We start from the raw sequence: 14,369 nt of genomic DNA, 5'->3' as shown, positions 1-14,369 counted from the left end.
AAACTGTTTTGGAAGAAAAACTGAATCATAATTAAAGAACCAGCATATAAAAATGAGTCTGTGGGTGGCTTGTTAAGATGTATTTAGAGGCAACTGTCAGGGCTGAAGAGGGGGGAGGGGGGGTGGTAACACCCACAATATTTTATAAAATGCCTCGTGAAACTGCAATTTAAAATTGTTATTGTTAAAATTATCATTCTTTTTAAACATGATATGTGGTAGTTCTATGATCTAGTTTTGTTTTTTCGGTGTTTTCCAATATCGCTTTTGGCAAGTGCTAGGATGGTACCTTCAGGAAGGTCATGGCAAACCACCTGTGGGAACAGATCCTGTGTCTTCGTAAAATGATCCTCAGGTGAATAAATTACTACTGCTGACCTGAGATGATGATAGTTCAAGATCTTCTCACATTATCCAGTTTAAGATTTTCATGGTCCTTCTAAATCATTGAAGGCAAATGCTGAAATTATTCCTTTGAAATCGACATGGATTTTCTTTCACCAGTCTGAATTTGTTCTCATTGTTTAATGGCCTCATCACTGACAGTTTGTAAAATGCTAATCTTTCTTTACTCCCACCCATTGTTGTCAAAGGAATCTGTTATGGTGATAGTTTAATGATAATCTGTAGTTTTTATATGGAAGCTTCTGGTTCCTGAAATAAGTTCCGATTTCTGCAGTAGACCATTTAATAATTTATTCATTTTTTTGTTTTTTTCAGTCTCGGGTGTGGCAACGTGATTTCCGAGACAGACGGTCGCTGCAGCCGGATGTGCTGTACTACCCAGACCTCCAGCCGCCCCCAGCGTATGCAGATAATCCCATTAACTCAGTGACCACACGTTTTGTCAAGACTGCTACCAATAAAATGAGGTAATGTCATTGCTACCAGGCCAACGTTGTTGTTTTTCTTAAGACAGTTGCTGTGTTTCCTCACAGGTGATGGTGATGTAGGAACAGTATTTTAAGTCACCCAACTTTTCACTGTCTCGAATTTTTGATTAATTCTCCCTTGAGCCTATGTCATAAATGACTGTTTCTGTGATGTTTCGTGCACAGATAAACCTTACCAGTCTGTTCTCTTCGAACCTATTGCTCCTTTCTCACATCAGAAGTAAATCGTGGCTTACAAAGGTCGCAATTTTATGTACTTGTATGAGTTTCCATCTGCTGCCGATTGGTGAGTAAATGTTTCGTAGCCATGTTTGTGGCATTTTTCTGCTTAGTGAGTGTTTACATAGTAATAAATTATGTTTAAGTGTCGTACATCCCCTCCCCCTTCCAAGATCTAGGTTGTGACAACAGACTGATCTGTGGGGTAGTCTGTGGCCTTGGAAGATGACAGTTTGATTGCGAGTTGATGAAGTTAATACATGTAGACGTGAAATTAAAATTGTGGTAACAGGCTTATCTGTTGTGATTTGCATTCCTCACTGGCAACATTTGCACGCATGCGTGCAATCTATTTTTGCCAAAGGCCTTATTGCCTGGAAGCTTACTTTGTGATAAGTCTTTTTGTTGTGCCTCTCTGCAACTCAACATCTCTGTTGTATGGTGAGTAGCAATTTTCATAATATTTTCATTTAGCTAAGGTTGGTATAACTAGAAAATAGGAACAATTTTATGAGGACAATGATAAGGTACACATGGAGTCCCAAAACCCACTAAAAGTTTCAATAAAGTGAAATTCTCTAATGTAAATAATTAACAAGAAATTGTAATGACAATGTGTAGTTTTGGACACAGAAAGATCATGGCTACATTACAATGATATTTGATTTTGGAAATAAGTACATCTTGAGGTTTGAACATTCTGAAACACACAAATTTTGAATACAAATAAGTTTTCGAGTATAAAGTGTTTGGAAGAAATAAGACACTTATTGGAAAGAGAAAAATGAGGGCTTTCAGATGAGCTGTACCATTTTAGAAAACTATTTGCTCATTGACAATTTCACCTCACCTGATTTGCGCATGTAGTAAATCACCAGTATTTCTGCCCATCAAATATTTGCTTTAAACTAGCTATAATATTATCATTAATGATGAGAAACTACATAGTGAACACTAAAGTTTAGAGATTCCCTGCTTAAATAAGAAATTGGGTATTTCTTGTAACTATGGTATGTGTAATATTAACAAAGACAAGGAGGAAAAAGTATTATTGATGCCAGGAGTGGTACAAGAACAAGTAGGGCCGTCTCACACTGTTCCCTTACAACATTGAATAAAATTACATTGTGATTGACAGATTACAGTGGTGGGGACAGTGTTGCCAGTAAACAGCTAGTCACGCTTGACTGGCACCTATGAAACAAGCAAACTGCTCTTGCAGCACTTAAGAATGAGTGTGTGGTGATTGGCTGACCCGTACTGCTCTGCCCCCCTGAAACATTGATCACAAAGTTGTTGTAATTGAAGTACTTCGAAAAGGTTTTAGGTAATTTCTGTTTTATTATTATATTACAGAAGTTAACGTACTTGGAAGACAAGTTGCTTGATATGATTTCAATCCCTATTTTTGATCTTGCAAGAGAATCAGATTTTCTAACTGCCATACTTTCCTCCCTCTATCCTTGGAGATGAACATAACTGTGGTGCTATAAAATGATGCAGAAGTGGTGGTAGAACATACTTACACAGTCGTGTTTACAGTTGCAAGCATACACAATTGATGATGATTAATTGTAGGTAAGTATGGATGGATTTCTCATTCCTTTGTGTCTTGCCTTGAAAATGTGTTGTCCCACAACTACTCTTTTATCATATAATTCTGTAATATGTGTGCTTGCTATTTATTTTACAGTTACTTTAGAACTCTGTAAATTTGTGTTGTGCATGGAAGTCATGTAGCATACAAATTTTCAGGTGGAAGGACAATCTCTTGTTGTTCTGTGTATTTTCTAAGTTTTATATTTATTTATAGTTCAAGCCCCATTTTTTAAGCAATTGTTCATTGTTGCTCAGGAATTGCAGTAGTCACCAAATGATGACATTGTGGGAAAAAATCACATTAGCGGAGTGATATGGTTTTAAAATATTAAGAATGGCTGTTTTATTTAACACAATAAAAGTTTAAAAGTACTAGGAGTATAAGAAACTATAAAAGTAAATCATTTGGTTTTCTTATCAGCTAGGGAAAACAATTATTTCTTCTTTTTTTTTTTTTTTAAATGTGCAAGCAAATAAACTTTTTGAATAGTAGACATTGATTAAAGCTGTGGTTCTCAACCACACTGAAAACCCTTCCAAGACAGCAAGTGGGGGCACTGAGTTGAAAAAGGCTGAGAACCATTGGGTTAGAGAATGAATTTTGTGGTATTAGTAAGTGAAAACTTATAATCATCATGTGGTTGTTAAATGATATGTCATTACTAAGAAGGCACAATGATTCATTGTGTAGGTTGGTGCAAAATGTAGGGGAAAAAGGAAAACTAAGGAGAAGAAAACAAAAATGATATAAGTAACTGAGCCATCTGCTTCTTTGTTAATTATAGTTATAATGAAAATTGTTAGAAATTAAGTTTAAATGGTATAAAAATCAGAATGATTATCTTTTTTTATATATACCTCGAGGTAGAGAGCAATTTAGTCAGTCACCCTCCTTCCTACAATAAGCACTGTATTTCAATAAAAGCATGGTCTCTGTGCAATTTGGTCATGCTGGACTTGTATCTCTGTTTTAGTAACAGCTTAATTTGTTTGAATTTGCTGTGAAGTATGTTCTCCAGTAACATTAACAATGCAAATGTCAAGAAATTACTCAGTGGCTCAGTACTTTGGTCTGTTATAGTTCAGTGTGTGCTGTTTTCCAGGTGTCCCATATTCTGCATGGCGTGGACACCGGAGGGGCGCAGACTGGTCACAGGAGCATCCAGTGGAGAGTTCACATTGTGGAATGGACTCACGTTCAACTTTGAGACAATATTGCAGGTGGGTTGGTTTACAGTATCCTCACTGCTTCGCTGTGCGCTAGCTTCAGGACTCTGCTGGTTTGAATTGAGATTGACAATGTGCTGGGAGTATTTCCCATTTCTTCATCTGCATTATTCATTATGTATTTATGCGTTTATTTCGCATAAAAAGATTAAACTGATCAAGCCCACTGCTACATTTAACCATACCTCTTTCATGATGTGCATAATACTTGAACAGTAAAATAATAATGACGACGGTGATGTGGTAGTGGTGGTGGTGATGATGATGATGATGATGATGATGATGGTGATGACGACGACGATGACGATGATGATGATGATGATGATGATGATTACAGAAGCTGTCTGAAATGTAAAAAAGTTCATGGAGGGAATTTGTAAACTCTTTAAAATAAATATAGGTGTAAGACTAGATGGCAATTTAATCTCTAGTTATCTTTAACTGTTTGTTAGAGGGGGAAAAACAGTATGAATTTGGAATGAAAAATTACAAGATTAAATATCACCAGTGAAATTGGTAAGAAACAAATACTTTATTGCCTGGGATTTGTTAGCGATTTTGCTGTGTTGTCTGAACATATAGCAGACGCAGAAATACGGGGCAGTGTTTTGGAACAGATAGACAATAGACCAGGATAAAATTTCTGCAGAGAAAGCCAAATTTATCACAGACACAAGAAAGATTCGCCAGTATTTTAGACTAACATTGGTCAAATGGAAAAGGGCAAATAATTTGTACAAGAGAGAAATCAGTAAAATGCATTAGAAGAAAATGAAATCATTCACAAGATGGGAAGGACATATGGGATAACAAAAAGTAGTTACAGTAAAAATTGGACATCAAGAAATTACAATACAATAATGAAACCAGAATGACCCAGTCCAAACAAATGCCCAACACTGAATTATAATGTAAACAAACTAAAAATATTGGAGAGAAGTATCACAAGGAAAATTTTAGGTCAAATAAGAAGCACAGAGCCCTGAAAATTAAGAAGCACTATTGCTGGTGAAATGTATCAAAAAAGAACAGACTATACGGAAAAAACAAACAGTGAAAACTGCAGGTTCGAATATCAACAGTGTAAGAAAAAGATGGATTGCTACCTACTGTAAAGACGAAACATTGTCAGAGACAGGCACAGCTGGAAGATACTTACACATTATCTTTCGGCCACAGCCTCCATCAAAAAAAGAAAAAGCAACCACATCCATTCACATAAGCGAGCACACGTCATTAACACGTGACCACTATCTCCGGAAACTTGGACCAGAGCTGCCGGACATGTCAGTCCTGTGCATGAGATGTGCTTGCTTGTGTAAATGAATGTGGATGTGTTTCTTTTTCTGACAAAAATTGTGGCCAAAAGCTAATGTGTAAGTAAGTGTCTTTCAGTTCCACCTCCTTGCGAATTAACGTGCCATCTTTATGGTAAGTAGCGATCTATCTTTTCCCCACTTTGTGAAACATTAAGTAAAAGAAGGCATATTCGTTGGACATTTATACTGGGTGATTTTCGTAAGTGGTGAAGAATGCAGGAAACAATCCCTAAGAGGATAACGAGCAAAAACAGTTATATGGCCACATGGTCAGAAATGTTTTCCAAGGGAGGAATATCCTCTTCAACGTGGAGATAAAAGATCTGTGACCGTCTCTACTATCAGCACACGGCAGGTGGCCACCAGCACGGGTTAAGCCAAATGACTGTGTGGGACATTCTCCACCACAACTGCCACTATCCATATTACTTACAACACATGCAGTCTTTATTAGCTATAAACTTGTCTCCATGGCTACAGATTTGTTGCTGGTTCACCACACAGCCGCTACTGTGCTGAGATTTCTGTTATCTATGCTATTCACAAATCAGGCTATCTTTACTAGGGGCAGAACCATTAATCTTCACAACACTAACATGTGGTTCGCAGAAAATCCCCATGGAATGGTGGCAGTAAATCATTGGCGGTTCAGCTTCAGTGTGTGGGCAGGGATTATTGGTGACCAGTCATCCTTCCAAAAGGTATCACAGGCAAGGCATATCTGCACTTCTACAAATGAACCCATTTTGTCTTCCAGAAGATGTGCATTTGGTGCTCCAGTCACTGCCCTCTTGAAAATGGGGCTAAAACAACACTACAGATGGAACATTCCCACTTGCCTGGTGTGTTCTCCCTGCATGGTACCAATTACAGTGTAGGGGCAACAAAAATTTGATTTTCAATGTTTTGCGCAATTATTGATCGAATTTAAAATATTGTTACAAAGTTTACACATAATTTCAAACCTTCATGAAACTTGTTCTTACTGACATGCCCAAGAAAATGGTGAAAAGAAAAAAAAACTTGATCGCTTACAACATCTTTGCATTTCATTCAGTCAGCAAGAGGTGCGACATTTTAATTTATTGCTTCTTTAGTACTAATTCTGTTCACAACACATTTTGCAGGCAGTACCCATGTATACCACTGAGTGCACCAGCAAAATTATATCATTGTATGACACACAGTTCCGGAGAAATGACATCATAAACATTGAGATGTGTGAAAAACTAGCTTTTGCTTAAAATGGAGTGCAAATTGTCCAGTTTATATTTATCCAGTGATTCATAAATAGAGCACTTAGTAACTTCCAATAAACTTTAATCATAATTTCAAAACTTACCTAAACTTTATCTGCCTTGCATACTTAAAGGCAAATATTTAGCTCATTTGTAAAGTAATGACTGTCAAAGCTGTTTTACACTTGGGAGTTTGATTGTTTAAAGAATGGGGGGTTTACTGGTTAATAAGACACTGGAGCCAAGAAGTTAAAAAATATTAAGAAAAAAGCAACATTAAAAGCAGAAGCAGCTGCAGAAAGAGAGATTTTCAGAATGAAGGTGTTGTATTTAGATTGATTCCAAGGCAGAAGCAGTAAGATGACAGATAGAAAGTGCCCTGCAGAAAGAATGTTGACAATTGAAAGAATGTTGGAGGAACAGGAAAGAGCAGATTAAGGAATTGAAGTTTCTGTCCCTAGTTGGTCAAAGTGGGGGAGAGGGAAGAAATGATGATAATAGTTACACAAATGAATATAAGATACTTAAAAAATGTCAGTATTTATAATAGCGTGTTAAGCAATTTCTTTTGTATGTTCTTATTGCAAACATTTAAAAGAGATTTTTCATAGAACTACAAAAGACTTATGATGCTGTTAGAAGGGAAGAATTGCTGCAAATTCTGAATAGACTGGAACTGTCAAAATGAATGCAGTTCAGAACCAGAAACAATGTTAACAGCTGCCTGAATCGTGTTACAATAGATGGCAAACAATCCAAATAGTTTAGAGCAAACTGAGGGATTTGATAAGGAAGTGTGCTCTCACCAACATTCTTCAATATAGCCACAGATAACATCATAAGGAAAGTTTGCCACAGATCAACACCAGACGATAAGGAAATCTTAGCGTATGTATATGATATGGTGATATGTGAAGACAGTGAGCAGAAACTGGAAGAGCTGTTAAATACCTGGCTGAGGGTAGTTGAGAAAACAGGCATTAAAGTAAATGTATCGAAAAGTGAGGTAATGAAAACTAGCAGGGGAAATAAAAAAAATTAATGTTGTAAGTTGTAATGGAAAAATTATTAAAGAAGTAGGTGCTTTCAAATATAAAGAAAATAATTTAACCAAGAAAGGAAGCAACACAGAACAAATTTTAGAAAGGATAGAAAACTGCCCAAAAATTTTGTTATTTTCCATCAGGCACAATCAGGAATTGCAAAACACCTGCCAAAGCATAGATCTTGATATACAAATCATCTACTAATTTTGACCCATGGATTAGAATGTTGGAACTGGACAAACAAATATCTGAATTGAATACAAGTGACAAAGGTGTTCTTTCTACAATGGTTCCTGCGTGAGATGAGAAAGGACGGTATAAAAACTGAAATGACACTAAATGCACCTCAGATCGATCCACTAAATGGAAGTGTGGAGAGGAATAGGGTGAAATGGTTTAGCTGCTTTAACCAAAAGGGAAAAGAAAGACTACCAAGAAGAACCCTGGAATGGATGGAACCTAGGAGAAGACCTCAAACAAGATGGAGAGGCCAGGTGAAGGATGATGTGAATCTGAGAGGGCTAGAATGGGAGGAATGCTGAATGGTAGACTGTGAGGAAAAAGAGAAGGATGGAAGAAGCTTCATGAATGACCTGCATAAGCAGAAATATCTGAGGAAGAAGAAATGTATGGCAGCAGCACAAATAAGATCAAATGTGTAGATGTTGGTTGGTCAGCAGATGATTGAGCTATAATAAAGTTAGCATATTATATTGATGAAGGAGGTGTGGTTATTGTGTGACACAAATACTGTTTGGCAGAAAGAAACAGCGGACACAGGCTGGGAAGGAGGATGGACAAATAACAACAGGTAGTGGCCTAAAATGCCTGGGAATTTATAAGTTTGGACAGATGCTCAGGATAAATGGGTGGGCAAATGCCCAAAATTCATAAATACCCAGGCATTTATGCATTTTAAAGATTAATTGATAAGCAGCACTTATAAAAAAAAATGGGCTGATATTTTATATTCGAATATAATCTCCAATAATATTCTGAGATTTAGCACAGATTATAAAGTGTGTATACAAAGCGATGACCTAATGATAATGGCTTTTTTTAATACTAGATTATCACTACGCAGCTGTTTAATGTGGTATCCATGTGTGTGTGTGTGTGTGTGTGTGTGTGTGTGAGAGAGAGAGAGAGAGAGAGAGAGAGAGAGAGAGAGAGAGAGAGAGAGAGAGAGCAACGGGCACTCTCCTTTGGTACAGCAAGAAAGAAACATTCCACATGGGAAAAATATATTTACAAAAAAAGTGCTGTGACTTACCAAACGAGAAAGCGCTGGTACATAGACACAATAAAAAACACACAAACATACACACAAATTTCAAGGGAATGACAAAAGACGAAAGGATGTGGGCTCCCTCTCCTTCCCTCTTTCCTGATGAAGCAACCATGGGTTGCGAAAGCTTGAAATTTGTGTGTGTGTTTGTATGTTTTTTATTGTGTCTATCTACCAGCACTTTATCGTTTGATAATTCACAGCATCTTTTATTAATATTACCAAACGAAAGTGTTAGCATGTTGATAAACACACACACAAAATTCAAGCTTTCACAACCAACGGTTGCTTCATCGGGAAAGAGGGAAGGAGAGGGAAAGACGAAAGGATGTGGGTTTTAAGGGAGAGGGTAAGGAGTCATTCCAATCCCGGGAGCGGAAAGACTTACCTTAGGGGGGAAAAAAACACACACACACACACACACACACACACACACACACACACACACACACACACACCCATCTGCACATATACGGACACAAGCAGACATATGTAAAGGCAAAGAGTTTGGGTAGAGATGTCAGTCGGGGCGGAAGTACAGAGGCAAAGATGTTGTTGAATGACAGGTATGAGCGGTGGCAATTTGAAATTAGTGGAGGTTGAGGCCTGGTGGGTAAGGGGAAGAGAGGATATATTGAAGGGCAAGTTCCTATCTCCGGAGTTCTGATAGGTTGGTGTTAGTGGCAAGTACCCAGATAACCTGGACGATGTAACACTGTGCCAAGATGTGCTGGCCGTGCACCAAGGCATGTTTAGCCACAGGGTGATCCTCATTACCAACAAACACTGTCTGCCTGTGTCCATTCATGCGAATGGACAGTTTGTTGCTGGTCATTCCCACATAGAAAGCTTCACAGTGTAGGCAGGTCAGTTGGGAAATCATGTGGGTGCTTTCATATGTGGCTCTGCCTTTGATCGTGTACACCTTCCGGGTTACAGGACTGGAGTAGGTGGTGGGAGGCTGCATGAGACATGTTTTACACCGGGGTCGGTTACAAGGGTAGGAGCCAGAGGGTAGGGAAGGTGGTTTGGGGATTTCATAGGGATGAACCTTCGTAACCTCTTGGTTCATCCCTATGAAATCCCCAAACCACCTTCCCTACCCTCTGGCTCCTACTCTTGTAACCGCCCCCGATGTAAAACCTGCCCCATGCATCCTCCCACCACCACCTACTCCAGTCCTGTAACTGGTAAATTATACATTCTAAAAGTAAAAACTTTAAAAAGTACTTTTTTTATAAATGCCCAGATTTTGGGCATTTAAAACTGCTTTGGGCAAGCATCAGTAATAACAGGTAAACCTTTAATCTACTCCGGAGTGCAGAGCAGTTTTGCATAATAAGAAGCTTACTGGACAGTTTGTTCTCAACTTTTATGGCTGGAATGTTGAAGGAGGCTGAGAAAGATTTAGTGTTGTGCAAAGGTAAAGCCGAGATGCTTGACGTATCATACTTTGTATTGCAGTTATGGAATGATAATAGACATTTCATATGCAAAGAAAGTTGTTAAGAATAACAGTGACGAGTCAGATGAAGACCATGGAGAATATGCAAATCACATTGCCTATCCAGTTGTGTCCACCTCGGAAGGATCGACAGGCTAACTGATAGTTTGTCTTTTTTTTTTTGTGTGTGTTTTATGGATATTAGGCTGTAGTCCAAGGCATATTTATCTGCCTCATGTTTCATTTTCCAATTTTGGTGACATTATAAGAGGATATAAGAACTCAGAGAACAGGTACAACACCAAAAAAACCTCAACAAGCCAAACTATTTATACATATCCACACCACACTTCGTCAGACTGCCGCCTCAAACTCGAAGTTGCGCCGAGAAGTGTTGTGGATCTTGTACTGCAGAAGAGTTTTGCCCACAAATTGTTTAATTTAAATCCTCCTTTTCTGTTAATGTTGTTTTTATACTTCTGAATTTCTTCCTCACTACAAGCTCCCCAACACATGGCAGCATGAGTTTGCGATATTAGGCAGTGGTTCGATGACATCACGAACTAACTGTTGCATGGATGTATATAAATATTGAGACGTAACTGCTATCTGAGTTGTTAAATCCTCTGATGATGTCACCAGCAGAGAAATATGCCTTGGATCATGACCTAATGCCATAAAACAAAAATCGGCAAATACGCAAATACCAGCTGTGCAAATCTGCATTGTATGATTAATTGATTGTCACAATCTATAAATCATATCTTTTCACAAGCAAATGACAAACAACACTTTTTACTGGCGTAGTTAGACAAATTTGTACGATTTAGTAGATATGAACAGCACTTGAGTAATGCAAGAGGAAGAGTGGTTGCTTTTCTTCATAGTAGCTGTTTTTTGACCGTATAGATGCAGAAAGTGAGTGTCTTCTAAGAACCAGTAGATGTACTGTCCCTGGTGTTTAGGCAGGCGTTTTTGCAATATGTAGGTAGTCAGCCCAAACAAATTCTTCTCATTATTGCTGCATGTCCGCAGCTCGTGGTCTAGTGGCGAGCGTTGCTGCCTCTGGATCACAGGGACCCGGATTCGGTTCCTGGTTGAGTTGGGGATTTTCTCTGCCCAGGGACTGGATGTTTGTGTTTTCCTCATCATTTCATCATCATCATTATTTGTGACAGTGGCTAGACTGAACTGTGTCAAGAAATTCGACTGTGTAAAAGTTGGGACTTTGTACAGGTGCTGATGACTGCGCAATTGAGGACCCCACAAAGCAATCATCATCATCATCATCATCATCATCATCATTGTTGCATATGACATGCAGCAGGTGGGCAATGGTGATTTGAAACTTGTGGCAGACTGAAACTGCATGCAAGACCGGGACTCGAACCTGAGACCTTCACTGTTCACGGGCAAGAGCTTTACCCACTGAGCTATCCGACCATGACTTATGACCTGCCCCTCAGTCGGCAGCTTTTGCCCACAAAAGGTGATAGTCCCAGGTTCGAGTCCCATTCTGCCACACTTTTAATCTGCCACAAGTTTCAAATCAGTGCACACTCCACTACAGAGTGAAAATTCATTCAGGAATGTTGATTTGTTTCTCATTGCAAACAGAATGTTTTTTTTAATGTTGTTTTTATGCACCAATTCATAGAATGGCCGCAATTTAGTTTAGAGCAGTGTTCTGTTTAACAGTATGTGCTTACAGGGGCAGCAAAATGCAGATAAGTAGGGCAGGGGAATCATAGTGAATAAGTTGTAACTGATATTTAGATATCTGTTCTTATCAACTGATCTAGTGACTAAGAATAACCTATGTAGACACAGTACTCAGACGGGGTGCTGACTTGTGTGGAAAACCTAAAAAATTGGATATTCACAGGGAGGTAAAATCTACTAGAATAGTCAGAGAAGTCTCAGAGAATTCTGAAAAACTCTATGGTTAGTAGAACTATTTGTTGACAAAAATAAATATCTTTGTCATTTTGTTACAAATCTTTCTTAGACTATGCTTTGGAAACAATCGTTTGTGGCCTCTTAAAAGACTAGTCGAAGAAGGCAATGAATTGTTGTGACATTTGTTGCTTGGTGGCAACTAACTGCAATGCACTCACTGACCCAGGAGCCTTCATTACTGTCTATGGACTCTCGTTCCAGATTAGGCTTCCATTGCACGAATGTGTGTGACAGAATGCTGTGTGCGTGTCAGAATTTATCATGTACCTGTGAATTTTTGAAATGGCTTCATTGTCCACCTTCTTCTGTAATTATTTATTTATTTTTGTTGATAGTGACCCACTCTGCCTTCACACAAGTAGCACCAAATGTCTATGTCCAAAGGACTTAAGTGGCGTATGGCAATTATGTGCAGGTTTTCCTCCAGTTCCAGTTTCAAAACGATGTAGAAAGAAGAGCACTGCTCAGAATGACATCAAATTTGAACAGCATATAATCACCGCATGGGGGGAGGGGGGGGCAGGGAAGAGTTTTCCAATTGATGCCACTGTAAGCATCTTAACGTAATTGGGGTCAGCTGCAAATGAAATATGAATCACACTACATCAGCTATGGTTTGAGTTGCACATTACACGATCCATACTGTTTAGCGTGCATGACTGCACAAGTTCAGTAGTCAACAGTTGTGGCCCTGTGTGTCATATAAGCTCGTCCACCATTGCAAGGCCATACCACATAAAATGGCAAAAATCTTTTTTTAATTGCCCTGAGGCCTAAAATTGTGGGGCCAGAAAACCACATAAAAAGCAAAATAACATCACTTTTTTAATTGTCCTGGAGCCAAAAATCTCACAAAAAGTAAAAATACATCAGTTTCTAATTGTTGTAAGACTGACATAAGACATGTTCAATATGCTGTCCTCCTTTTTCTACCATAAGCTGAAAACGAGAAACAGCATGTTCCACAACAGATCAGGGGTCACATTCAGCATGTGAGATGCATTGCTTGCCTTATGTTCAGCTATGTATGTAATTGGAGCACTGAACATATCTTTCAAATAAACCCACAGCCGGAAGTCACACAGGTTAGGATTAGGTTATCTGGGCAGTCAGGCTGTGTAGGGAAGTAATGGCCGATAATTCTGGCATTTCTAAAATGCCTCTGCAGCAGCCGTTATGCTGGCGGTGCAATGTGTGGAGGAGTGCCATCTTCCATAAAAATGACCCTATTCACACATCTATGTTGCAGAACAGTTGGAATGACATTGGTGTACAAAATACTCTCATAGCATTTACCAGTGACAGTATAAGTAACAGGACCCGCAAGACTCATCTCCACCCTTGCAGAATGAAAAGTGGTATTAGTTGATGTATGTGCAGATTTTCCATTGCCGATATTCTGCAATTTGCATAATAACATGTCCCTGGAGATAGAAATGGGCTTCATCTGTCCACAGAATGTTCCATCGCTTCATTGTCCGCTTCCATGCAAGGAGGAAATTCCAAGGAGCACGTTTGTCTTGCTAGCAGGTCAGCAGGTAGCAAGTCCTGAACGTGCATGATTTTATATGAATAGCAATGTGGGGCTTGTGCACTGCATGTTTGCACACGACTACTCAAGCACTCCTGCAATGCTGTAGTCACATCTCCGACAGGCATCGGATCTACTGCTTCTCTCCCTTTGCCACATTCACTTAAAAAAAGAATCTATCTTTTCAAATTTTATAATTTTTTTCTCCAGATCCTTAGCAGACAATGGACCAATGCCTTTCTTCATACCTTTGAGTGTCCGGAACTCCTGCAGGGCTGCTGGTGCACAGTCACTGTTCTTGTAAAAGAGTTTTACCAGCGGTGTACGGTCCTTTATGGAGACAGTAATGGTGGACATCTCGGACACAAATTGAGGAACAACCGTGCACCATGCATTGTTGGTGTGCATATTCCATATTCTGATGCTTACAGTACCATCCATTGATCCAATTTGTTTGTTTATTTATCATTATTATTATTATTATTATTATTATTATTCTCCCTCCCCTCCCCATGATGATGGCACCTGCATCAATAATAAGCTGTTCAAATTTGATGTCATTCTGAACTGTGGTTCTCTTTTTACAGCCTTTTGAAACTGGAACTT

The 14,369-nt window shown here is 38.8% G+C and overlaps 1 protein-coding gene across 1 annotated transcript in view; it reads left to right on the top strand.

Moving 5' to 3' along the window:
• The window catches only part of LOC124720256 (pre-mRNA 3' end processing protein WDR33), a 174,941-nt gene that overhangs the window by 4,196 nt on the left and 156,376 nt on the right, over positions 1–14,369 (top strand). The window contains exons 2-3 of the mRNA XM_047245573.1: positions 721–872; positions 3,815–3,932. Coding sequence (XP_047101529.1) covers positions 721–872; positions 3,815–3,932 — 270 coding nt within the window. The remainder of the gene's footprint in view (positions 1–720; positions 873–3,814; positions 3,933–14,369) is intronic.

Source organism: Schistocerca piceifrons, chromosome 11, assembly GCF_021461385.2.
Source record: "Schistocerca piceifrons isolate TAMUIC-IGC-003096 chromosome 11, iqSchPice1.1, whole genome shotgun sequence".
NCBI classification, from domain to species: Eukaryota; Metazoa; Arthropoda; class Insecta; order Orthoptera; family Acrididae; genus Schistocerca; species Schistocerca piceifrons.
The sequence above is the reverse complement of the archived record's forward strand: the minus strand, read 5'-3'. Positions and strand labels throughout refer to the sequence as shown.